Source organism: Suillus paluster (assembly GCF_016628075.1).
Source record: "Suillus paluster strain FC165 chromosome Unknown EDB91scaffold_7, whole genome shotgun sequence".
Lineage (NCBI taxonomy): Eukaryota > Fungi > Basidiomycota > Agaricomycetes > Boletales > Suillaceae > Suillus > Suillus paluster.
In genome coordinates, this window is record NW_024537567.1 from 1074938 (window position 1) to 1100931 (window position 25994).

A 25994-nucleotide genomic window follows, 5' to 3' on the forward strand; every position below is an offset into this window, starting at 1 on the left:
CTGTCCTCCTCTTGTCCTCCTGTAGCCCTCTCATCCTCCCATTGTGTCCTCTTGTCCTCCTCTTGTCCTCCCATCCTCCCATCTTCCTATTCACCCCATTTCTCCATTCTCCATCCTCCCATTCTCCTGTTTACCCATTGCCAATTTTTGCCATCTTTATATTTTCGCATTTTTGCATTTTTCACATTTTTCTACTGGCTTGGTGTTCTCTTTTCTCTTTTCCCCCAAAAAAAATCCCAAAATCCCTTTTTGTCCTTCAATTTTTACCATTTATCATCATGTATCACAGTTACAGTACATATAAAATCATTGTTGTTGTGCAAAATGGAGGGCCAGTGAGCACCTGCCAATCCCATCTTTCTATTTTCGCATTTTTCACATTTTTCTATTTGCTTGGTGTATCCCATTGTGGCTCAATTTTTACAAATTCCCAATTTTGGACAGCGAGCTGGTACAGTAGGGGACAATGGTTTTCGGAAATTCAAACTCCGGTTGACAGAACCATGTGGGATGCTTTTTTCAGCCACCTTAGCGAAATAACCGAAAATACCGACGCCAGCTGATGCTGGCGAGGCTTACCGACGCCATGTGCGCTACGCGGAAATGCCCAAATCTTCCCACCTCCCCCCCTTGCCTTCTCCCTTACTTTTTAAGATGCCGACAGCTACTACTTAGTAGTAAGCTACCTACTGAATCACTGATCCGGGCTATCTATATGTTCTATGTCGCAACCACAAAGATAAGGTGCTTCGAACGTTGCGACAGATACTACTCGTCGACAATAGGCACTCATAAAGGTGCCAAGAAAGACTCGACCACCACGCCTGAGTGGACAGCAAAAGACCTCGGAATGTTGTAGTTGAAACCAGATTGTGATCCATCGAGTCGAACAGTTACTGATACATCAAAAAAGAAACTTGGTACCTGCAGAAGATTTGTGTGTGTCGCCATAGTCATGTAGGTGATCAATATTTTTTGTTGTTGTTGCGAGTCTACTTGCATCTGATCATCCCACCGTGCGGATGTATAACTCGCAAGCCCAAGCTTTGGCACCGTGGCTGCGCGGATAATCAATGTTACGTCAGGGAACAGGTGATGACGGAGCATATTGAAGGTGGCACGCTCAAGGTCTTGCAGGTACAGGCAAGTTGCATTTATATCTTTGTTGCTGAGCCACGACGTCGATACAGCACGCGCCGTGCATTACTTTGGCAACAGGTACGATTTCACAGGTTCTATCTACAATATCGTTGATTAGTTATTTTCCGTAGCATGATCGCTCTCCACCATTTGTTATATCTATCAAAGAGTTCACATACGCAGTGGTAGCCTCGCCCGCACACTAAACTTCCCGCACTACATGTTGCACATCCAGAAAAATCCAAACTCGTCGACTTCTTTCCGACCCTCACTCGCGATCACATCGTAATCGAGGGAGTCGAAGCATGCGATTGGACGATGATGGCGCTTGTGAACATTGGAGTCATACTCAGAGCATGGGCATTCGAGTGGCATACTGCGCAAGAATGGCGTAGGTGCTCGCTAGGCAGTGCAACCGCACTGCGCATCAGAGCCGTGCCGCGCCAGAAGATGGCGGTGAAGGGAAACACATGTACGTGGATAGCGATGCCTTGCGATCTTCTGTCTGACGTAAATCTACCTGAAGAACCTTCAGTGCTACCGCTAGAAATACATGTGGTCTTCGCAATCCGATCTGGAAGGCCTTGCCCTTCGCCCATTCGACTTTGAATTCCTACTTCATGGTCATGGTCGTCTTCTGAGCCCAGTCACGAGGTACGCTGAGTCGATTTATCGATACTGATATGATCTTCCCTAGTTCTTCGCCACCGTATCCTCGTGCTACCTTGAACGAGCATGAATGCAACATTCTAGCCCCTAATAGCATGTGGTGGCCGATGCTGACATGTGTGCCATTCTCCGAGTATCGATACCTCCGTGAGATGGTGTGGGTTGGTCGGCAGAGTGGAGATGTTGAGGCGGACCAAGGCGGGGCCATCACTCTCATGGAGAGACCTCGCAGAAGAAGGCGCGCAAGATATCGATCTAGTTTCGGGAAGAGTATTGTAGGAGGTGCCACCCGAGGAACGGAAGTGATACAAGCCCACCATTCATCCAGGTGCAGCACAGCAGCTGATGAGTTTGTGTCTATGCAGGAACTTACCTCGATGGTGTGTTTTGAACACCGGGCCCTCCGTTCCCCCACATAAGGCATATACGCCAGCTGGTAAGCACTTATTGATTTACCAATGTTCCTCACAAAACTCACTTTTGTTTTTGCAGCTGCAGCTGCTTTGGTATTTCTCTCACTGCTCCAGATCCCGCCGAAGGCGATTGGGCGGGGATTCCAGATTCGATGCAGATGGTTGTTGCACTTATTCATGTGCTCCTAAGTGAAGATCTGCCTAATCGACCATCGTTATCCAGGCGCGTTTTCTATATACGCTACACTTCAGCGCCAGAACAACGATGGACTTGATCATGCATAGCTAGCCAAAGTTGCATGTTCATACATGAATATGGATGCCGCTTAAACTTGATGCCTAAGCGCTAACTTGGTAGGCAGCCTCCTTCAAGTTATCATCTTGCATCAACTCGTATGCTGTGATGACGCCGTGCGACCGGATACTGGCACCAACTGATGCCGTCCCAGGAACTCCCACCTCAGCCTTGTCGCCCTTTGAAGCACACCAGCGATCATGACGAGTACCGAACACCTCGACCTATAAACGCTTGCTTGTTCGACGTATTCGTTACCATCCTCAACTGGCACAGCACAGTCACTTGTCAAGTAGCCCGCCTTAGCAAGGGGCTGATTCTCGAAGGTAACAGATCTCCATCCTCGTACAATTCTCTCACCCTGATCGCATCCATTAGGCTCACAGAATGCGGTAGATTTCTCAGAAGAATGGAGAGCCGGATATTATACTCATGTGCAAGTCCATCGTTCTCAGTTCTCAGCCTATGGATTATGAGACGCTCATTCACACAGGCAAAGAGTAGCCCAGGGCGGGGAGAGCACTTTCAATGCAGACGTCATGCATTGACAGATAATTTGTGCTTGAGCAGACTCAAACGTGCATACACGTGACCCCCATCTAACGACATCGCAGATATTGGACAATATGCTCACCACCCCACGCTGGTCTCGGTTTGTAGGAGTTTTGGGGAATCCGATCGTGAAGATCTTACCATGATCTGGCATAACCTGACGGTGCAAACTCTCAGGAACTCTGCCTACAAACCTAACCGACAACCCCTTAAAAGCGTATCAGGACACTATCCCTGACCTGGAAAAACTCAAATGCCACGTCTACATCCTTGTTTTATCTAACGGAAACCTTAATTTACTTCTCGATCTAGTAATTGAGCCACCGCACTACGCTGCATCAGACCTTCCCCAATTAACACTACAGGCAAAGAACCAAGGTGTTCCCTGGGATGGTATTTTCTCGTCCGAAATGTTCATTTCGTGCAAGCCGTACGTCTCCATCATTCTTCCTTTCATCTCATCCTAATGTCTGAGCAAGAACAAGGAGGTCTATGAATCCGCAGCATACCACCTTTCTTTACCTTCTCACAAGATCGCAACGGTTGCTGCGGACAATTTCGACCTCCTTGTTGCTGCCAGCGTCGGGTTCCAGACGATATATGTACCCCCGCGCGAGGTGAGGGAGGGTATGCGTAGCAAGAAGGACAACGGTGAGGTGAATCTTGTCGTTAGATTTTCAAGAGCTGGCGAGGCTGATACGTGAAGCTCGACAAAGTCGATGAGGTTCGCGATTCGTGCGTGCTGATGCATTGCGGAATTACCACTCGCCCATCCGCATAACATCGTCGCAGAGCAAGAGAAGTAAGGTACCGGAATCGACAGTGAATTCCAAGGCAGTTATGCGGATGCATGCGCAGATCCCCTTCAAGTTGTCCGGTATGTTCACATATATTTTTTGCGTGTATCACTCGATTTCACGCAGCGTATCCAGATGGCGTCGTCCTCACATTCCATTCCGTAAAATCGTGTTCGTTGTTACTTCATAATCATGCAGCATGGCTTCGCTTTGGTCTTCAAGCGTCGCTCGTGTTCAAATTGCGGGCTGTTATGCACTAGGTTCAAACGTACTTGAGTCATACCCACCCCGATTGCAACATAGTGATTCCAGAAGAGCAAGGCAAGTTATCATAGTGCGTGACTAGGATGTAAAGAAACTACAAATGTGGAATAAACTTGGTCCAAGCTACCGTATCGTATACGCCAGACGGCAGCGATTGCAGGCTTAGGATCATAAGTACAATTAGTGTAACAAGAAGCAAGAAAAATGCGATATTCTCACCCAGAAGGGAAGATGAGTCAATGTCAGACAAGACAATGCCAGACAAAATAAGCGTAGGTGCTGGCGCGCATATGATCATAAGGGATGCTGCACGCTATAACAGCTGTTCCGTCTGTCTGTGAAACAAAATTCCAGCCGAGACAATGTATCCCTCCAAAAACCATCCCACAGAAACATCCAATGAAAACTATGATAACATCATGATACTCGCCATATCTACCTAGAGGTGGAACCCGACGTGAATGGGCAGCACGGGGGGATGCGATGACATAAAAGCCAATAAGATTCATAATGGGATAGGCAAGATAGACGAAATACTAGTAGACGACAGTCAAAATTTATTGCGAGCTCATCACAAAGTCGTCAGGGGCTTGTTTGTCAGTATTTGGATTAGGTTCAAGCTCGACGTTCGCGACATCCCCCGCACTCAACCCTACCCCGTTCTCTGCGAACTAAGTGGAAATCACAATAAAACAAATAGAGACACGATGGCACTCCTCGGCACTATTGCTGGCTTTTCATTATTCGGTCTGGCAGCGCGTTTCGGGCAGCTCGCAATAAAGAAGAGAAATCTCATGGAGAGTGCGTACCTTCTTTTCTTCAGTAGTATTATGTCCTGAAACTGACGCTGTAAACAGACCTTGGCGGACACGCATTATCTATGGGCGCTTTTGGTTTTGCTGGTTATTGGGCATATCAGTGGGACGAACGTGCGGCGGTGATGCTGGCGCAGAAGCGTGCGGAGATTACTGAGCGGAGAGAAAGGAAGTTGGCGCAGGCTGCATGACCTAGACTTGTGTGGATGAGGTGCTTAGGTGGGTTCTGATTCTTTTTACAATAATGTCGGTCTGAATTAAGAGAAGGTCATGCTATACGCCTGGATGATGGAATCCACTGTGTACATCACCTTTTTTCAGCGCTGAACCCCAGTGAGAATTGGACATTCGAAAATCTACGCAAATATTAGGACCTCGATGTTTTGTTTTCCATAGCGGCGGGGCAAAATATACGAAAAACGACGGAAAACGATACATTTCGACTGCGAGTACAAAACTGATTGATACGAAAACAAGCTAGTACCTACTCGCCCTGCTCCCAATACCCGCCCTGCGCCTACACGCACCCTTCCGCGCTCGCGATACGGCTCGTCCTGATAGTGCACAGCCCCGCTCGATACTTTGCTGAAGGTAGCTGTCCGCGCTCTTTCATGTTAGCATCCGCACATTTGAGCCATTTGTTGAATTGAGTAAGCGTGAAGAATCGAGGCTTTGAATGGTCGATGGGAGGAGTCTGTTGGGTGACAGGTTCATGTCCTTGTGAGTTTAGAGTGCCGCAAACAAGCTTCTGAAGTGCTTCTAGCTTACCTTTGCAAAAAGCGAAACAGAAAGCAAGAATAACGACGAGTTTTGTAGCCTGAATGTTTCGTTTGCGAAATGCGTCGATTACCGTGGATAAGATGATGTATGGGGGCTGGCAATCCTAGGTCAGCATGCATAACTACTGTTCTACCATCCCTGGCTTTGTATCAATACTTATGACAGTATAGCCTCATGTTCACCAGATGTCAGTTACAATCATGATGCTGCCGGTGACAACTGATGCACCACCTTCATGGGCGCATCGATTGACGCATTTTCAGTGTGGTGCGGTTTGCATCAGATTCTACACTTACCATTTATGATATCATAACCCGAGTGCAATATTCATTTTCATGGAAATACTGTAGTTCTGTATTCTATGACTTGGATACTCAACACTGTATGGGAGGTCCTCGCACTGTGTCTTGCAGTCCGGATTGCTGTAACACACTTCCGTGAACTGCGACGACAATCAGTAGGAGGGATTATCGGGGACTGCTTCACGGTGTTAATGAAAACTCACGTTGTTTACTTTGCGAGGTGAGCTCATAGTGTGAATGTAGTTATCTTTATCCGCTGAAGATTCGCATGTCCAGCTTTCTTGCCGTTTCTTGCTTCGAGACGGGCTATGCGCTTTCAACATTCTCAGTGGTACGTCGATCTGTCAGTGATCTCTGCATGTGACCACGATTCATTATTTCTTTAGGACCTATACTCCCTGGGAACTCAGCTTTATCTTGGTTTTGCTCAAATTTTCGTGGTCGTGCAGATGTTTGTGCTGGGACCACGCCTGATCCTTGGTGTTCGAGAATATAACGCCACGCTTGTGGCCGACTCCGATGCAGCAACCGCTATGACTTCAATTGCTTTCCAGGAGGGCGTGCAAGTGTCAACTAGCCGCAGTGTGTAACACAACACATGCCCGGCGCGATTAACGCTCGTCGGATACTCTAATAAGGTGCAGGAGAAAATGATTTTGTTCGGCATTTCGTCGTGGTACTTGTAGTATAAGCTGTTTAGTGTTCCAAAGTATATTTGAAATCTAAGGTACATACGTAACTTACCATAGTCTTGATGTACTTTGACACGTGTCGTGCTCTGTTTCGGAACATAAATGATTGATTCTGGTATCAAGGAAAGTAGGGATTAGCATGGATTTAATAGGGCGGTAAAAATAAGTTGAGTAAGATCTAGGAAGATGCAAGATGCATAACAAAGAAAGCAAGAATTAAGGCGATAACAGTAAACATCGTAAAAAGTTGCAAGGTAACTGATACTATGGTAGGCAGCAGGGCGATGTTGGAAAGGAGACCGAAAGTAGCGCATCGTGAATGGTCAACTTGATCTAGTGGGTCCAAATTTGGGTGGTCATTACTTCTCATGAGCGGGACACTCAAACGGGGACCACTCACCTTCATCAGAAATCAAAGAGATCAGTGAAATCCTTATCCTCTGGCATGCTGTCCATCTCCGACCCTCCACCATGAGCGGCGGCTTTCATGAATGGCTTTGCATTCTCTATGATTTCCAGCATATTTTCTGTGGGTATGCACATGATTGCTTTCAAAAACATCCGACTATCATACCCCCAGAGCTGTTTGGAGAAGGTCTCATCATTGCTGATGCTGGCCTCCCATAAATTGCTGTTAGAAGCTGGAACATTGCTCTTTCGTGCGGTGTTTTTCTTGCCTTTTGTGACGGCGGTCCAAGTCCTGATCTCGAAGCTCATCTTTCCAGTTGAAAGGAGGTTGTGTTATGGTTCTCCTTTTCCCCTATCTCGTCTGCTTACTAAACCTTCCACAACATTCTACCATATTCTATTGTATGATTCTTCCATCTCTTTTCTCATTTGCTGTCGTATCATCATACGACTTTCTTATATTCAGACTCCACTTTAATCTCTCTATTTAAACTGTCGTCTTACCTTTGTACTCTTTAACTTGACCTATGCAGACCTTCCTTGGGTAATACCTGAGTAACATAGACTAGGGTCTACAATCTATCTGCTTTACTCGCACGACTTAGCACTAGGGTGCTACTAGAACTTTCGACTCCTTTGTTTACTAAGACATCTAGACGATGCCGAGCGTAACAAAAGGTCAAGTTACTTTTCAGAGCCGCCGCTCCCGGAGTAGGCGACCCATCAGACACTATGGACCCCAACAAGAACTACCCCAGGTTCACCTAGGAAGAAGAATGTCAGACCTACGTCAGACCAGACACAGACGGAACAGTCTATACTATCATTCAGTGGAGGACTTTCTGAGAAGACCCCAGATGCTGCCCAGTTGACCACCGCTGGGACTTTACCACCGAAGCTTATGTCCACAATGACTTCCCTCAATCCAGTTTAAACACACCTAGACCTACCCCACCTCCTCTTCCTCCTACCCCAGAACAGAATGACATCGACCTTAACTCAGAACCAGATGAATCAGACAATGAAGACAACAATGACATGCCTAATGTTATTGGAAACACCCCTTCCCCTTTCTCCAGTGATACTCGCACTGCACAAGGATGGCTCCTTCAAGTCGAAGCCTACTTGGATATTAACGACGGAGTATATGTCTTGAACAAGCAGAAGATTGTATTTGTACTCTCCTTGATGACAAAAGGCGAAGCCGCTAAATGGGCAGAAGGTATTTTTAAGAAAGCAGCTGCCAAAGAACCCAATGACTATGGACTGTACAGTACCTTCATCACCGAATTCAAAGGCACCTTCTTCCCCAAGAACGTTCACGAATCCGCCCTTCACAGACTATCCACCCTCAAACAGACAGGCAGTGTTGCTGCCTATGCCTCCATCTTCTGCACCATCATCGCTGACACAGACATAGACCAAGAATCGATCAAAATCATGTTCTTCAAGAACGGTCTCAAGAGAGAAATCATCAATGCCATCATGGCATTCCAGACTCTCCCAGACACGCTAGAAAGCTGGCTGACAATCACCCTTGAGGTAGAATCTTGCCGCTTCATCACGAACCCCTCCAGCCATCGCTCTCACGACTCTAACACGATGGATATTGATTGTACTGAAATAGAAGCAGGAGAAGATGAAGAAAGGCAGGTGAAGAAGACGTACTTATCCCCTCAGGAGCGGGAACACAGGTGCAAGAACGGCCTTTGCTTCAAATGCAGCAAGAAAGGTCTTATCAAAGACTGCCTGAACCATCCCGCCTTTATGCCAAGGCCCCCACAGACCGCTGCCAAGAAGGCAAGCAAAGACAATGAAGATGAGTATAAGGAGTTTTTGGAGTGGAAGGCGTTCAAAGCACGCCAGACTAAGAAGATTGAGGATAAGGATTTTGCGTAGAGGAGACTGAACCAGCGTCAGCCTCTCCTAGAATCGGACTAGTAGTACAATTGATTGGTGACTCAAATTCTATGCATTTGCCATTAACTTTTGACTCTAGTCCCAATATCACTGAAGCTGCAGCTCTAATTGACTGTGGAGCAGAGGGGGAATTTATCGACTGGATGTTTGTCCATCAAAATTCCATCCCTACCGAACGACTCCCAAGAAAAATCAAAGTCCGAAACATAGATGGAACACTTAATAAGCAAGGTCAGATCACACACGCTTGCAATCTATCCTTTTATATCAAAGGAATTCCCATGAAAACACGCTTCCTTATCACCTCTCTAGGAGGTGAGGACATAATCCTGGGAATATCCTGGCTAAAGAAAGAAAACCCTCAGATCGACTGGACGAAAGAAGAAGTGACCCTTAGAGAACGAAGCGCCTATATTGAAGATGTCGAAGAAGAAGATCCCTTCTTTGATGCACAGGAATCCCTAGAAGATGAATGGGATCCTGCTGCGGAAAGTATTCTGTATTCCTCCAACATTTCTAACCTCCTTGACCCTGAACCCGCTGACGAAACAGAAGAAGAACTAGACCCTGACAAATTCTTGATCGCATACTGCAAAGGCAATCATGTCATAGGGACTTATGAAACGGAAAGTTTTGATTCCCCTCTCACTAATGAACATATCCCCGCTGACCACAGATACTTCTCGATCCATGGAACCTTAGTCAGGAAAGCCGACAACATCTCCCAAACCCTAGCCCAAGAAGCTGCCAAACCAAAGAAGACCTTTGAAGAACTCGTACCCAAGATCTTCCAGAAGTATAAGGATGTATTCGGAGAAGTAGCTAACGGAACTCTCCCACCAGAACGTAAGTTTGATCATAAGATCGATCTCAAAGACACCTTCGAACCACGTAAATGCAAAAATTTACCTGCTTAACCCCGTGGAAGAGAAGGCTATGAACAATTTCACTGATGAAAACCTCACCAAAGGTACTATCATCCCCTCCGAATCACCACAATCATCCCTATTCTTCTTCGTCGGCAAGAAAGATGGCTCCCTCCATCCCTGTCAGGACTATTGATATCTCAATGAACACACAGTTAAGAACAATTACCCGCTTCCGCTAATCTCTGATCTTATAGATAAGCTAAAGAACGCGAAGATCTTTACCAAGATGGACATCCGATGGGGATATAACAATGTCCGACTCAAAAAATCCGATCAATGGAAAGCCGCCTTTGCAACGGCAAGAGGGCTCTTTGAACCCACAGTAATGTTCTTCGGCATGTGTAATTCACCCGCCACCTTCCAATCTATGATGAATGATACGTTCGGAGATATGATCCAAGAAGGATGGCTTATTATCTACATGGACGATATACTGATTTTCTCTGACAATTACAATACCCATCAGAAACGAAGTCATCGTGTCCTAGAACAACTCTGCGAACACCGCCTATACCTCAAACCGGAGAAGTGCACATTCAATGTAGAAGAAATCGAATATCTTGGCATGATTATTAAACCAGGATCGGTAGCTATGGACCCGGCTAAACTGAACGGAATCTCCAAGTGGGAAACCCCGAAGAAAGTCAAAGAAGTCCGCTCTTTCCTCGGGTTCACTGACTTTTACTGCCGCTTTATTGCAGACTATTCCATGATCGCCCATCCCCTAATAGATCTCACGAAGAAAGATATGCCATTCGAATGGAACAAAGAACGCGACTCCATGTTTCGAAGATTGAAATCAATCTTTACTTCAGCACCCATCCTTCAGATTCCTGACCGCCTTTCCCCCTTTGCCATCGCCACTGATGCCTCCCTATACGCTACTGGCACAGTCCTCCTTCAAAAAAACCCCAATGGCGAATGGCTCCCCTGCTCATACCTCTCCCAATCATTCGCCCCCGCAGAATGAAACTATCAGATCTATGACCGAGAACTTCTTGCCGTCATCCGAGCGCTCAAAGCTTGGCACCATTATCTTTTAGGATCCCCTTTCCTGGTCGAAGTCCAAACCGACCACAAGAACCTCACTTATTTCCGTGACGTGCAAGATCTCAATAGACGCCAAGCATGCTGGCAAACCTTCCTATCTCAGTTCAATATTCATTTCAAATTTGTACCAGGCAAAGACTTGACTGTCCCATATGCTCTTTCCCATAGATCAGATCACCTTCCGGATGATAGTGTCGAAAAGGACAATTCTAGTATTCAACTTCTCCCCGATTTTATGTTCATCAATTCTGTTTCTCTTTCTGAACAATTACATATCTCATCTTCCGTTGACCCTGTAGTACAAATAGCGCTCGACGCGCTCCAGAATCCCTCCATTCCTCCTCCTCTTCATTCCACTTTATCTGACTGGAAACTATCTGACGGTATTCTTACTTACAAAGGACTCACTTATGTACCCCTGGGCGACCTTCGTTGCAGTATCACTTCCCTTCATCATGATTCCCCCACCACTGGCCATCCAGGACGCTATAAAACCCAAGAACTTCTCTCTCAAGATTACTGGTGGCCAGGCCTCTCTACATTTGTGAAGAACTTTGTCGACGGTTGCAGTATCTGCCAACAGAACAAAGTCAACATGCACCCGTCTTCCCCACCTCTCTGTCCTATCCCCGCTCCTATATCTAATTGACCCTTCGCTCACTGCTCGACCAACCTCATCTGCAACCTCCCACCTTCCAACGGCTATGATAGCATCATGGTTGTGGTAGACCATAGCCTTTCAAAGGGGGTAATTCTCACTCCATGTAACAAAACGATAGATGCTGAAAGCATAGCAAACATTTTCTTTTCCAAAGTATTCTCTAGATACAGACTTTATGATAAAATTATCTCTGACTGCAGACCCCAATTTGCCTCTAGATTCCAGATCGAACTCGGAAAACTCCTTGGATACAAGAACTCCCTTTCCACTGCGTTCCACCCTCAAAGTGACGGAGAGACTGAATGAGTCAACCAAGAACTTGAAGTCTACCTCCAGATCTTCTGCACTAATGACGTGACTGGCTGGGCATCCATGCTCCCTCTTGCTGAATTCGTTCACAACTCCTGTCATCATTCCACTCGTGGCACATCACCGTTCTACCTCATAATAGGATACCACCCCAAACACCTCCCCGATCTCCATCCAAAAAGTGATATCTCCAATGTTGAACAACAACTTATCATCCTTAACAAAGCATGCGACGAAGCCTTAGCCGCTCATGAACTAGTGCGCAATACCATGAGACAACGTATCACCTCCAAATTTGTCCCATTCAATAAAGGCGATAAGGTTTGGCTCAAGTCAAAAAACCTTCATCTTAGATATCCTAATCGTAAACTTGCACCCAAACGAGAAGGACCATTCACCATTTCCGACGTCCTATCCCCAGTCACTTACCGCCTGTCACTCCCAGAACAATGGCACATTCACCCCATCTTCCACGCCGCCCTCCTCTCTCCCTATAAAGAAAACGACACTCACGGTCCTAACTTCGTTGCACCACCCCCTGATCTCATAGACAGTGAAGAAGAACAGGAGATCGAGGCCATTATCGGTCATTGAGGTTCTACCTCACACAGATACTATAACGTAAAATGGAAGGGATTCCCAAGTTCCGAGAATGAATGGATGACAGAGAGACAAATGGGTAACACTTCTAATATTCTCCTTTCTTATAAAAACGCACATTGTCTTTGATTTTTCCTTTTTCTTTTGTGGTATTTGTGGTCTACTACCCTTAAAATGGGGGTAATGTTATGGTTCTCCTTTTCCCCTATCTTGTCTGCTTACTATACCTTCCACGACATTCTACCATATTCTATCGTATGATTCTTCCATCTCTTTTCTCATTCACTGTCGTATCATCGTACAATTTTCTTATATTCAGACTCCGCTTTAATATCTCTATTTAAACCGTTGTCTTACCTTTGTACTCTTTAACTTGACCTACGCAGACCTTCCTTGGGTAATACCTGAGTAACATAGACTAGGGTCTACAATCTATCTGCTTTACTCGCACGACTTAGCACTAGGGTGCTACTAGAAATTTTGACTCCTTTGTTTACTAAGACGTCTAGACGACGCCGAGCATAACAGGTTGAGAGTGCATTTAACCTAACTACAATTATTTTAATAAAGTAATATAATGGTGTTAGCTTACCGCTGCTGCAGAGAGTGCCAGTGCTGTTCAACAGAGCTGTTCCTTGCTTCTGAGTTCGTCGACAGGCACACACCCTTGAGTGTAGACCAGGTGCACGGAAAATGTTTCTAGTATGAACATTGATTGCCACATTCCTGTCCACTCCTAAACTGGAATGTTAGCATGAATCTAGCGCAGTAGCCGCACAAACCTTCTTGTCATTGGAAGAAGCATTTTCAAAAAGAAAACGGATCCCATAAAGCCAGTACCTTGCAAACTCAGATTGTCGCTCATAAGCGGCAGTAATTGACTTAGATGCTATGAGGCTCATGATCATCATCATGATAGCAGCAGATCCAAATCCACTGCGCCATTCGTCCAACCGCTGCTTGGACTGTATGAAAGAGTTATTATGAATTGACTAGTTGCATTTGCAAGACCTACCACATCATAGACCGGACTACCAATGTAAATAGGGTTGTCCGTCGATGAAAGCTTCCCGTACACAACCTTCCAGGCTTTCATGAGGATCCGGACCAGCATATTATTGTCGATGTACCACGGATCAATGTTCTCTCCACCAGCAGCGTATGCGATAGTCAGAATAAACACACCATGCCAGGTATTGGAATTGAGACAGCCAGGGGGAAGCTGACTGTTCTTCCATACTGGTTTCGAGGTTTCTATCATGGTGTCTGGCCGTTCTTCCTTGTGCACTTCATCTGTTTTGATGCACTTGGATGGAGGCATGTCTACAGCAGTCTGAGCACCTATTACTCCCCCACTTCCTAGTTAAGTAAGAGTTACATCAACATGTTTCCTCGCTGTTAATAATGTTGAAACAACACTTTTGTGAGAACTGGCGGGGCACACCAGCAACGAACTATGACTTAGATTACATTGTAAGGCAGGTTTTTTGTTTTTGAGCACTGGTGGGGCACCCCAGCAACCAGCACAACACTTGTAAGGCAATAGATTTATTTGCGAGCACCAGCGGGGCACCCCAGCAACCAGCACAACACTTGTAAGGCAATATATATATTTGCAAGCACCGGCAGGGCACCCCAGCAACTGCTGTATGTACTAATAAGGTAGGAATGTTGACAATGCACATGCCCATTACCGCCATCCCAAAAAGGCAGTTATGTGGCAGCAACACTGCATCGGCATCGTGTCGGGCAGCGAGCTCGCCATCTCACTCATTTTGGTGCACTTTTTCCTAACTTACTGGCAAGTTCCATACTGCGCGTGATCATGTCCATAACTCCAAAATCAACTTACCGGCAACTTCCATGGTACACTTCAACCTCTATCCACAACTGCCTATTGTGTAACCCTAGGTTAGGGTTCAGAATGCGAGTTGCCTGCACACCGAGGCCTCTCCACCAATCACCATCATTTTCCACTCAGTTTGCCCTTTGCCCTCAACAACAACGACAACATTCATGAAGGCAAAATACTCTGTTCGTGGCACCTCCCGAGCTGCTCACATTACTGTGGGTTGTCGGAAACATTCAGAAGTTGTTCGTGCGGTGCATTTAAAACAGAAGGAACAAGAGGCATTCCACCAGTGGAATCGTCACCTCAGGTGTATGTTTCGTGTCCTTCTGTTGTGAGCTGAGATGATTAACACCCTTTTCAACTTGTATAGCACTTGATCTCCATCAACGTGAGCAGTTTTTTCTGGCTGAGCAGGCCACTCATCCTGCTGATGATCCCATTGATTTTTCAACTGATTTCAGTCCACAGGATGATGCTTATCTCATGGACATTACTTCTGCTATCCCGCCTGCTGGTGCCGAAGGCATTGAACTTAGTCACGCTGGTGGGGAATATGAGTTATACAGCGAGCTCAGTAGCATGTTGACTACGACAAGGTCAGAACTCTACGTCTTCCTCTATTTGATGACAGCATGTGCTGAACCTCTATTTAGAAAGCGTTATGACCACCATGATCGAACCAATCGAATTGTTGAAATGGCTCAAGCTTGGGCATCTCAATACCAGGATTTGACTGACACATACCTACAATACATGGAGGAGCCGGCCTTGGATGTAAGTGATGATGAGGCTGAGCAGTTTACCATTGAAGTCATTGACATTTTTGGTACGTCTTTCTGTTGTAGACTATAATTCGTACTAATTTGCCTTACTAGATCGGTCCATTTGTGTCTTCCAACATACATCTGCATATCTCAATGTATCGCTTATGCGCCAAGGATGCATTGGGGCATCTCCCATCATGCCAACAGTGGCCATTACACTACACACATTGGCAGTATATTGCCAGACACACTGTGTGTGTCCACGCCTTAGCATTCATGCTGAAGTGAAAAAGTTGTGTCATCTTCATGGGGTAAGCATATTTCATTTGGTAGTTTCTGACTAACACATATACATAACTGATAGGTTTGTTATCACCGGTATCTTGCAGATCAGTTGTGGGTTGCCTTTGATGTCTATATTGAAGTCCAGTGTCATGTTGATGCTCGTGTTGACTCTGCACTAGGACAAGATTCACCTAACTGGCATATGCTCAATGCATGCCCCGCTTGCCACTATGAAGTTGAGGACGAGCCTGCCATGCCCTTTTCTTTCCAGCTCTCAATGGACGGAAATAATTCCGCTAAACTTGTGGACCCAGTTCTCCGCCGTGGAAATGAGCGCCCTGATCCCCGAGACCAACACTGTTATTTTTGGATGTCGGAGGAATATGTTGATAGGTTCAAGCACGAGGTTTGCAATGCACGACAGCAGGTGTCATCACCTATTGAGGTGCCAGATTCAGAGCAGGCTACCGAGACCAACGACACATGGGTTGATGAACCTGACTCAGAGGATTCTAGCTCATTGGAGCCAGTCTGTATGTCTAGATCAATGGTGTAATTCTGCTCCCGAAGCACAGAAGCAAATGTTTGCAGTGTTCTGAAAATCTGGTATATTCATCTCTGTATGTCGCCACAGAATCCTTCTTACCATATGTGATATGGTGAGAAGTGGGGAACTGTAAGTACATCTGTTTTTTGGTTACATGATCTGATTATGTTGGACCAGAATGAAATACCCGCTTGCAACGATTCACCGGCTTATGGAGGTCTACCAACGACCTTTCATTTATGGGTACAATATCAAGTGCATGTTCGACAAAATAATCTCTCGAAGCTCTCTCTCCTCCACTGTCCATCAACTTGGTGTTGATGGTATAGTCAATGGGTTCCACAGGCATGCACACAGCTGTCTATGCCAGGTCCAACACCATTGTGAGTATAAGGTCAGAGCTGGCAAGGAGGACTTCGAGACTTGTGAGTGCACATTTTCAGAATCCAATGCCGTTGCTCCAGAAATTTGTAATGCAAGCAAATTCCACTGCCATCAGGTCCTCGACGAACATTTTCGCTTCTCAAAGCTTGACAAATATGCTTTTCTCAGTACATTATTTTATATTGTTCAATTAGATTTTATTAATTCACAACTACTACTAGGTACATTCATATACCACAATTACATGCAAGCGCTTGACTCCATCCGGACAAATGAAGACTTCCTCCATCAGTTTCCCATGTCACCTGAGGATTTTGAAGCCGATTTATCAGATGAGCATCGCTACCTTCGAACAGCCACAAGTAAGCGCAAAGAGGATTCAGTTGAGATTGACTATGTAAAGGCACTACTGGAATTGGAGGATGTTGAGTATGTATTGTGTTTATATCTTGCAGACTTGCTAACAATTTTCATAGGAAAGCTTATCAGGCAGCCTGCAGAGACTTCCAGAAACTCGATTTCTGGATCATCAATGACGGGTACAGTCGGAAAGAAATTGCTGATATAACTCGTTGGCGGACCAATACTAGCAAGAAGCTGTCAATGCAAATGGATACAGTAGAGGCTTTTGAAAACCAAATGGGGTTGACGGAGCATTGGTCTCCCATTGACCCCAGATGTGTTGCAGCACAGTCATGAATCACCCACCGCCGTTTTCATCAGGCTGCTGATGATGTTGAGCGGCTTGTAGTTATGCGGCTGTTAGAATTGACCAAACTGCAAATGAGCAGGCTTGGTACATATTTTGCTCATTTGACAGCTGGATACTTAATTTTCAGAGCAGGGTATAAACTGTGGACTCAGATATCAAAGGCTTTGAAGACTTGTGCAAACACAATCCGTAATGCCATTGAGCGGTACAACAAATTTGCTGCACAACTAGATCCCCTGCGCCCTGAGCTTACTTGGGAGAAGATTGCTGAATATTCTTTCACTGGCAAATTCAATCTCCTACATGAAACTGACAAGCAGATTCATGCAAAGCGTTGGGCAAGTCCTGCCAATTGTCAAGCCGCCATCCAATATTTTGATGTTCAGCGCTCAAAGGAAGAGCTCACAAGATGTAATGTTGAAATTGTCTGGTTGCTAACGAAGATGAGAGATGACAAAGAAGATTATGCAGCATCAATTTCAAAGTTGCAGTCCACTGACCCCCCGCTCGCTGCAGAACTACATCACCACTGGACCTATCTCTGCAATGTCAACACAGGGCACCATAGCCATATTCGACAAATCCAGCAACTTGCTGGTTATACAGGGAATTTCATTCCAGGTTCTCGAGTTGGCCGCTCAGTCCAGCCTTTCATTAGTGTTGCCCATAGTTCAGAGCATCAGGAGATACAGGATGATGGGGATGATGAGCCTGAGGAGATGGCTGATATGCAGAGCGCACTGGAGGCTATCTTTGGATGCCCTGATGAGATCTCAGATGAAGCACAATCATAATAATACATTCGCACTTGAGCATGTCTTATGTAGTACTGGCAGAATGAGATTGTGGTTTCCTGTATTCTTCATCAGCACATTGAGATTCATGCCTAGGATGAAAATGTGAACTTAAATAGATCTGGTATTGAGCGCATGCATATCTATGTGTCAGTGAGAGATGGATAGCACAATATACATTTCGAAGCCTCTTTCATGTATGATGAGCTGTTGGTCTTCTTCCTAGTGATAAAATTGATTGCGGGTCCTCCAAGCTTTAAGCTGGAGGACCCTGGTTGCCTAAACTCACTCAACGAGTGCCATTGGACCTATGTGCAAGTTGATTCAACAGTATTATCTGAAGTGTACATAATCTGCCGCGTGCAAGCCTCATTGACTTATCTGTAAGCAACAATCTCAACAAGAATCATTCAAACCGCTCCCTCACAAACTGCTACCTCATAATGACTTCTTCTTGGGCTAACAATGGCTTTGATGTTTCACCAACTTTTGATGGGATCCGTAGTCTGCTAGATCAAATTTCAAAGCCTCCAGAACTTACTTCCCTGGGGGATGCGTCTGATTGCTGGATTTCTGCTCTGCTTGCAATGTCTGCTCACAATATGCATCGCGATGGCAATCATCTCGACAGTGACATGGGCTTTCACCCATTGGAACACTATTAAACTGGTGTTTTGAGGGGATGAATACTGAGGACAAGAAAAGAGTACATGAAGATAGGAAATTCCATCTCATTTGAATCCGTCGCACCATCTATGATCTTGTATGTTTTTTCTTTCATTCTGATGATTTCTCACCATGAGTCCAACAGTGCACACTTCTTGATCAACTGTCAGGTGGTTCTACCATCATCCTACACCATCCTGGTGCAACCACACCAAATGCTGACCTCAACGTGGAGAATATGTCAGCAAATGTGTATCTCAATCCCAAAGTCCTTGACGACTACCTGGAACTGCATGTTGTTGCAGCAGAGCTTGTCCAAAATTTCATTGAACAGTGGGCTATTGTAATTGCACAGAAATTCAAGGAGCGGCGCATCGCACATCAATGGAGGCAGGATACATTAGAGCAGCAACCACTCGCTTCTGCTCCACACAGGGATTCACATCCTCTCATCCCTCAGCCATGTGATATACCATCAGGCTCTTACTTTGAGTTCATTGGCCGAGCGCCAGGTCCTTTCAAACATCCTTTGCACTCTCATTTTCCCCACACATCAGGAGTTACAGTACCAAAGACAGTCACATGGCATCTTCAACAGGTCCCGCTATCTAATTGACTGTCCCACAATGTGCAGAGAGAACCAATTATGAGTGATGTTGTAAGTTGAATATTTCTGTTTAAACTCTGACACTTGACTGACAGGGTAACAAAATTTAGATCTGTGGACTGCAAGATGTGAGGCTAGGTGATGAACGAGCAGATGAAGAAACACTGGGAGTATCATATGCCGACGCCCTGCAAGTATATGCTGAATCTTTGCCCCCCTCCATCCGTGCTGGTGATCCACATCTCCCTACTGAAAATCATTACATTCATCCTTCGGTCCGAGCAAAAATTTTGGTCCCTGCCACTATGACTACATCTCTTGCAACCAAAGGTCGGACATCCTCTTCTGGTGCATCACTATTACCGGTGAGGTCATCTCAGTTGTCAACTCCAAGTACACCCACCATCTGCATCCTCCATCTCTATTCATAGCTCTCGGAACACCACATCCTCATTGCGCTCTCCATATTACACTAGAGCAGGAGGGTCTAGCACTGATGGTAGTTTTACATTCTCGCCTGTCCATCAGTCAACACCAAGGAGATTACATGTGTTTGGTCAGCATACTAAAGATTTGCTTCGGCGATTACAGATTTCAGATACATTTCATGAAGTATGTTTTCTTATCAGTGAGGCTCATTTTGATGATGCATGGCCTGTGGAATTAGCTAAGGTTGATGATCTGGTTCGGATCACTTCACTAGAAGCTTGTTGTATTGCCCGTGCTATGTGCAATGATTGTCCTAACTAACTTTTTCTGTTAAATTTCGTCACCATATATAGTTCAAGTTATTTGTTTCCTGGTTATTCAGGCCCTCCGCAAGTACTTCTACAAAATGCCCATCATCATACCCCATTGCTCTGCTCAGGCGCAACAACACTTAATTCATAATAGTGCTCGGCACAAAGCACCTAAACTTACATGTGAACAACATACCTCTATCAATGAATGAAGACACGACAAACGTGACCAGGAAGACACCGCTGTTGAGGAAGTTCTTGAGTATATTCAGAACAAGGCTATGGAGCTTGCTACCCGGTTTCACAAGTCCCCCTGTCGCTACTTAGAACATTTTTACATTGGATCAGCCTTACGCCATCAGAAGCGAAAGAAGATGAATGCATGGTCTGCTTTCATGCACTTCAAAGGCATGGAGACTAATCAAGGCCAGTACAATTTCCCCTCGTATTTTCATAATTTTAATGTGTACTTGTATACTAGACAAGTCCTTAGTCACAAGAGATAATGTGCGCAAGCTTGTCAAAAGGGCCAGCGACTATCATGACCTTTCTGCTGAGGAATGCAAGCAACTTGTTATTGCCTTTGATGAGGAGAAAGAGGCTGCTCGCCACAGGCCCCCCAATCTGTCCGTCAAGACCCATAATGCAGAGTGCTCAACAGTTTCAAGGCAATTGTAGACAAGGTTGGTCATATTTCTATTTTTAATAGTTACTTTAATTTAATTATATTTAGGTCGAAGCTCTGAAGCAATGGATTGGAACAGAGGCACTTGTCATCCTAGTGCACGGTACCTGCAATCTCAACATCAAGCCAAAGGTTCATTTCACCAGTTCCGCTGTTGAACAATACCACAGGACAGCAACACAGAAGCACGTGATGGAGTTTGCATGCAAGCTAGAAGGATATGTCATCTCTGGAGGTATAGAGCAAAGTGGTGAATTTTCTTGCTTCTAGTCTTCAAATTTTTGACTTATTAACTTTTAGGCTTGTCTCTCACTCACAAGGAACGTGTCAAGAAAGCCAAGCAGACTATTAGGGGTGGTATGCAGGCTGGGTTGCATACATCATACATATTTCTGTCTTGTCTCATTCTAATATCTTATTAGTTGCAATCACTGGCTGTTTGGAGGCCAACTTTGAGTATCTGCACTATGAACATGTAGTTCAAAAGTTCCTTGTGAAGGTTGTGGGATGGACTCACAGCGACTGGGCAAACCCAAGTGATCTGAAAGGAGGGATGAGGCTCTTGAGGCTCTTGCAGATGCTGTCGAGGGGAAGATATGCAAGTTTGTGACAATCACTCAGGAGGAGGCTAATGAGCACCTCAAGTGCATTGCTGCAGGTGAAACCCTCATGCCCAACATGGATAAGGACACCTCTTTGAGTAGAGACATCAATGTAGAGCCCTCCAAAGCGCCACCACAAACACCAGTCCAGCAAACCCCAACCACATCAGCCTTGACCACTGCCACGTCATCACATACTACAGCTGCTGCCACGTCATTGCCTACTAATGCTAATGTTATCACGTCCACCTCATCCAAGTCTACTGCCACATCATCAGCCTTGCCTAACAACACATCATTGACGCAAATCTCCGACTCACAAATTGATCCAAGTCTTCTAAATAATGGGGGTGAGGGAGTTTCTACAGCGGCAACTGCACCATCCATCCCTTTGACTCCTTCAGCCATCCCACCTGTGCCTACACCCAACTGCATCAACCCTACACCACAGTTTATCTTTCCTACCCCAGATCTCACTCCCTCCTTGACTGTTTGTCCAGCATCTCTCAGTGACCCCTCTGGTGCTCAGGACATGTCAGCACTAACTGCCGGCACAAACCACAAGTGGTGTGCACCAGCAGCTCCTGAGGAACTGAGGTCCAAGTGCCCAAAAAAACCCTCAGCTAGGGCACTTGCAGCAGAGACAGCTAAAGGAGGCCAAAGGAAGAAGAAGGGCAAAGGAGGAAGAGCTAAGAAGGATTCTAAACCCAAGAGTGCTGCATATGTTGATTCCAAGCATGAGAATGATCCCACCCCCACATAGTTTACCTTTTGTGTTTGATAATGTCTTTAATCAATGATGTTTGCCTCCATTTCATGTGATCATTGGAAACTAATTAACAAATCCTATATATATATAAAAGTGCGCCTCCAGGGGCACGAAAATGAGTGAGATGGCGAACTTGCTGCCCGACACGATGCTGATGCAGTGTTGCTGCCGCATAACTGCCTTTTTGGGATGGCGGTAATGGGCACATGCATTGTCAACATTCCTACCTTATTAGTACATACAGCAGTTGCTGGGGTGCCCTGCCGGTGCTCAAAAACAAAAAACCTGCCTTACAATGTAATCTAAGTCATAGTTCATTGCCGGTGTGCCCTGCCAGTTCTCACAAAAGTGTTGTTTCAACATTATTAACAGCGTGGAAACATGTTGATGTAACTCTTACTTAACTAGGAAGTGGGGGAGTAATAGGTGAGTCTGAGGAGATAGTAAGCACCGTGCAAGTTGCAACACATGAGGTGATATTATCAAACATACTCCTGCGACTTGTTTATTGCCTGTTGTGTTGAAAACAGTTGGCACTTCAACTCCTTGAGCCCATACTACTAGTGACAACTTGTCAGTACATGCATTCTTCAAGTCACTGGTAAGTTCATTCGCAAGATTCCAGTAGAAGAGAGTTGGCTCATTTAACAACAACATTGTAGTTGAAAATCAAGGCACTTACGTAGATGGTGATGTGGGCATTTGTGTTTCCTCGCATCACCGAGCGCGTACCCAATCGATTGAATAACACCGCTTTGCATTCCCTGTTCACACTTGTCTTTTGCGCAACTGACCTTTGTAATCTCGAATATGTTGATGGTTTAGTGACTGAGATTAGGATACGCCGATATGGTGCATGTATGTACTTTTGGTTGTGTTCGTACTATGTAATTAGTGTGTACATGAATTAGAAGAAAGTGTGGTTTTGAGTCGATTTCACTGTATTTTCCACTTTCTCTACATCTTAACCGGTTAAGAGTCAAGACCTAGTATGGTCGTGGCACTTTCCGGAGCAGTAGTGCAGGCTTTTGAAGTTGCTCCTCCCTCATCCGCTTGGCTTAGCCCTTGCTCAAAATGCAACCCTATTATGGCAGTGTGGGTTCTTTGGAAGAATCCAGGAGTGAGCCTAGCTGGGTGGCAAGACAGTTAAATGTGAGAAAAATAAATGAGAAGGGTGTGTCGTTCTCTTGGTTTATTCCAAACATGCAGAACTCTCGGCTGGTACAGAACTCAGCATCCGAAGAGATCATCGATCATCGGTCAGCTTGGATGTGGTAGTATTCCTCGATGTTCTGGCCAACATCAAATATAGAAAGAATGACTACCATCTTCATTCATAATCTACATAAGGGACACTACTTCCGGCCAGAACGACCCATTCTGCTTGCACTGTGTAGACATGACTCACTCGTGAATGGGACTGGTGCCATCATAGCCTGATGTCTGAAGCAGAAAGCTAGGAGGTGTGTATGACGTGACTAGTGTTGTGAGTAGCGACAGACGGAAGGACTGCGAAGACAAATGAACGGCTCAGTCTGATAGGAATCAACTCTGGTATTAGTATAAGTACCTGCAAAGACAAACAAACGGCTATTGTAAGTGTTAGTGAGTGTTAAATATGATAACGAACGCAGGGATCTCACCTCAGTCTGATAGGAATCAACTGAGGTGGAACAACGCGGATGCGAGGACTATATACCTGTCCGTGTTAGCAATGATGTAAACAGTAAGTGTACTATTGTATGTGTGTGCAGTAAGTGAGCGTAAAGATAAACGAATGAATATTAATAGCGAGACTTGCAGATTACGTCGAAATATCCAACACTCCCCTTCAAGTCTAGCGGAGTCCGAGCATATCAACGAACTTTTGAACCTTTGAACGAGCGAGTGCTTTCGTGAAGATGTTCGTGACCATGGCAGTCATTGGACAATACACAAGCGTGACTTTTCTGTCATCAACAGCTTCGCGGATAAAATGATGCCGGATGTCAATGTGCTTCGTGCGAGGATGGAACTTGTTATTCTGTGTGAGCGTGATAGCACCTTGGTTGTTGCATAAGACGAGGGTAGGACCAACGAGAGGTGCGCGAATTTCGCTGAGAAGGCTGCGAAGCCAAATGATATCCTTTAGCGAGTTCATCGCAGCGACGTACTCTGCCTCTGTTGACAACAATGCTACAATGTTCTGTTTCCTCAATCCCCATGCCACCGGCATTCCCACGAGTGATACAATGTGCCCTGAAATTGAATGATGGTGAGGCTGCAAGCCCCAATCAGCGTCAGTGGAGGCAAGCATGCCTTCATTGGGATCCATGAGGTTGAGGCGAAGCTCTTGTGTGCCCTTGAGATAGCATAAAACACGCTTCGCAGTTTGCCAATGGAGTCTACTGGGATTTTGAGTGAATTGAGCAAGTGTTGAAGTTGCAAATGCAATGTCGGGACGTGAACCAAGTGCCGCCAAGGTGAGAGAACCAACAAGTTCTTGGTACAGGATGTTGTGCATCTTGTTGGCATGCTGTGTGGTCATTGGCGATTGATCATTTGATAGGGTGGTGCCAGGTTTGAGAGGGGTAGAGACAGTGTTGGCGTGTTCGAGTCCAAAATGTTCGATAAGAGTGTCGATGTAAGCATGTTGGGACAATGATAGGGTTCGCACTGCTTTGTCATACTTGACTTCAAATCCGAGCAACCATTTGATCTCTCCAAGATCAGAAATCTCGAACCTCTTTCTAAGCTCATCTTTCAACCACTGTATTGCTTCAATTGAACTTGCCATGGCAGCCATATCATCCGTTGATGCGGAAACGACGGTGGAAGATTTCTTGTCATGCTTGAAAAAGACTGCGTGGTTGACGGCCGATTGTGCGAATCCAATCTCACGGAAAAACTCACATAATGTCTCGTACCATTCAAAACTGGCCTGCTTCAGCCCATAGAGGCTTTTCTTGAGTTTGCAGACTTTTCCTTCTTGACCTGGCTTCAGATACCCTGGCGGAGGTCTCATATAGATGTCCTCGGTCAGTTCAGCATTGAGGTATGCATTTTTCACGTCAATCTGGTGAATTTCCCAACCTTGGCTCGCGGCATTTGCGAGAACGGCTCTGACAGGAGGAAGTTTTGCGACAGCGGCAAAAGTTTCATTGTAGTCAATGCCCTCGTGTTGACTGTTGCTGTTGGCAACGAGGTGTGCCTTGTATTGCATGATCTCGCCATTTTTGTCTTGTTTGGCTTTGAGGATGAAATGAGAGTTGATTATGTTGGCGTTGGTGGGTGGATCAATGAGGTCCCAGGTATCTAGCTTCTCGATTGCACTAATTTCTTCATCCATTACTAATTGCCACTTTTCGGCATCCGGACCACGAAGTGCTTGACTAATGGTGGGTTCATCACCAGGCGAAGATGCTAGTGCGTAGTGTGCAAGCATAGCAAATTCATCATGTGGGAATTCGTCTTTTTGGTGATTCCTCCATCCATGTTGCATTGATGCGTTCGGTTCGGTCAAAGACTTCTCGGCTGTAATAGCCTGGTGGAAACTGGACTTGGTGAGTTGCACAAGGTTCATGAGCTGATGCTGGTTCAGGAAGTGGTACTGTTGCAGGTGGAACTGATGCTGGTGGGTTTGCGACTGCTGGTGGAATTGATTGGCTGGTCGTGACGGGAATTAGAGTTGATGTTGATGATGGTTTTGGTGCCTCGCTAATGGATTTTGAGGAGGTGTCGTGCTGGACGATCCTCTCATTCTCCCCTTTGAACTGCATGTCACCTGTCGTAGCTTCATCAGGAGCAAATTTCACATCTCGTTCAACAGAGACTCGACGAGTGTCAGGCCAATAAACTCGATACCCTTTGCTTTCGCTGTCATACCCTATAAAATTTCCAGCCTTTGCACGTTTGTCAAGCTTGCCAGCATCTACGATCTTGACATAGATGGTGCATCCGAATCTCCGAATCCCCGATAAGTTGGGCTTCTCACCATGAACAGCTTCAAATG

The 25994-nt window shown here is 45.6% G+C and overlaps 6 protein-coding genes across 6 annotated transcripts; 5 read left to right on the forward strand and 1 right to left on the reverse strand.

The window, feature by feature from the left end:
• Window positions 1-1693: 1693 nt before the first annotated feature.
• EDB91DRAFT_1244618 (uncharacterized protein) lies at window positions 1694-3773 on the forward strand (the record flags this gene model as incomplete). The annotated part of the gene is made up of 7 exons (XM_041322425.1): window positions 1694-1794; window positions 1838-2137; window positions 2175-2245; window positions 2302-2315; window positions 2672-2843; window positions 3247-3499; window positions 3545-3773. 7 exons carry the CDS (start codon window positions 1694-1696, stop codon window positions 3771-3773), a joined length of 1140 nt encoding a protein of 379 aa, XP_041181614.1.
• Window positions 3774-4710: 937 nt separating this feature from the next.
• EDB91DRAFT_781808 (uncharacterized protein) lies at window positions 4711-5303 on the forward strand. The gene is made up of 3 exons (XM_041328377.1): window positions 4711-4931; window positions 4988-5164; window positions 5213-5303. Exons 1-2 carry the CDS (start codon window positions 4838-4840, stop codon window positions 5134-5136), a joined length of 243 nt encoding a protein of 80 aa, XP_041181615.1. The 5' UTR covers window positions 4711-4837; the 3' UTR covers window positions 5137-5164; window positions 5213-5303.
• A 462-nt stretch (window positions 5304-5765) lies between these two features.
• EDB91DRAFT_781826 (uncharacterized protein) lies at window positions 5766-6767 on the forward strand. Its single transcript, XM_041328378.1, has 3 exons — window positions 5766-6247; window positions 6304-6358; window positions 6414-6767. The coding sequence occupies exons 1-3, from the start codon at window positions 6087-6089 to the stop codon at window positions 6615-6617; spliced, it is 420 nt and encodes a 139-aa protein (XP_041181616.1). The 5' UTR covers window positions 5766-6086; the 3' UTR covers window positions 6618-6767.
• A 6448-nt stretch (window positions 6768-13215) lies between these two features.
• On the reverse strand, window positions 13216-13917 carry EDB91DRAFT_1078958 (uncharacterized protein; the record flags this gene model as incomplete). Its single annotated transcript, XM_041315058.1, has 3 exons — window positions 13216-13332; window positions 13379-13561; window positions 13612-13917. The coding sequence occupies 3 exons, from the start codon at window positions 13915-13917 to the stop codon at window positions 13216-13218; spliced, it is 606 nt and encodes a 201-aa protein (XP_041181617.1).
• A 1459-nt stretch (window positions 13918-15376) lies between these two features.
• Window positions 15377-17934, forward strand: EDB91DRAFT_1235444 (uncharacterized protein; the record flags this gene model as incomplete). Its single annotated transcript, XM_041321320.1, is given in 10 exon segments — window positions 15377-15523; window positions 15577-15984; window positions 16004-16089; window positions 16132-16173; window positions 16222-16595; window positions 16650-16825; window positions 16939-17109; window positions 17152-17224; window positions 17273-17761; window positions 17816-17934. The coding sequence occupies 10 exon segments, from the start codon at window positions 15377-15379 to the stop codon at window positions 17932-17934; spliced, it is 2085 nt and encodes a 694-aa protein (XP_041181618.1).
• A 904-nt stretch (window positions 17935-18838) lies between these two features.
• On the forward strand, window positions 18839-21997 carry EDB91DRAFT_1078960 (uncharacterized protein; the record flags this gene model as incomplete). Its single annotated transcript, XM_041315059.1, has 11 exons — window positions 18839-19198; window positions 19235-19258; window positions 19318-19572; window positions 19799-19819; window positions 20181-20411; window positions 20434-20573; window positions 20609-20630; window positions 20681-20867; window positions 20933-20989; window positions 21055-21168; window positions 21210-21997. The coding sequence occupies 11 exons, from the start codon at window positions 18839-18841 to the stop codon at window positions 21995-21997; spliced, it is 2199 nt and encodes a 732-aa protein (XP_041181619.1).
• Between the last annotated feature and the right edge of the window lie 3997 nt (window positions 21998-25994).

Coding starts and splice junctions, on each gene's coding strand:
- EDB91DRAFT_781808 (XM_041328377.1), top strand. CDS start 4,838: ATGGCACTCCTCGGCACTATTGCTGGCTTTTCATTATTCGGTCTGGCA. Junction 4,932..4,987: donor GAAGAGAAATCTCATGGAGA/GTGCGTACCTTC, acceptor CGCTGTAAACAG/ACCTTGGCGGACACGCATTA.
- EDB91DRAFT_781826 (XM_041328378.1), top strand. CDS start 6,087: ATGACTTGGATACTCAACACTGTATGGGAGGTCCTCGCACTGTGTCTT. Junction 6,248..6,303: donor CACGTTGTTTACTTTGCGAG/GTGAGCTCATAG, acceptor TCGCATGTCCAG/CTTTCTTGCCGTTTCTTGCT. Junction 6,359..6,413: donor CGCTTTCAACATTCTCAGTG/GTACGTCGATCT, acceptor TTATTTCTTTAG/GACCTATACTCCCTGGGAAC.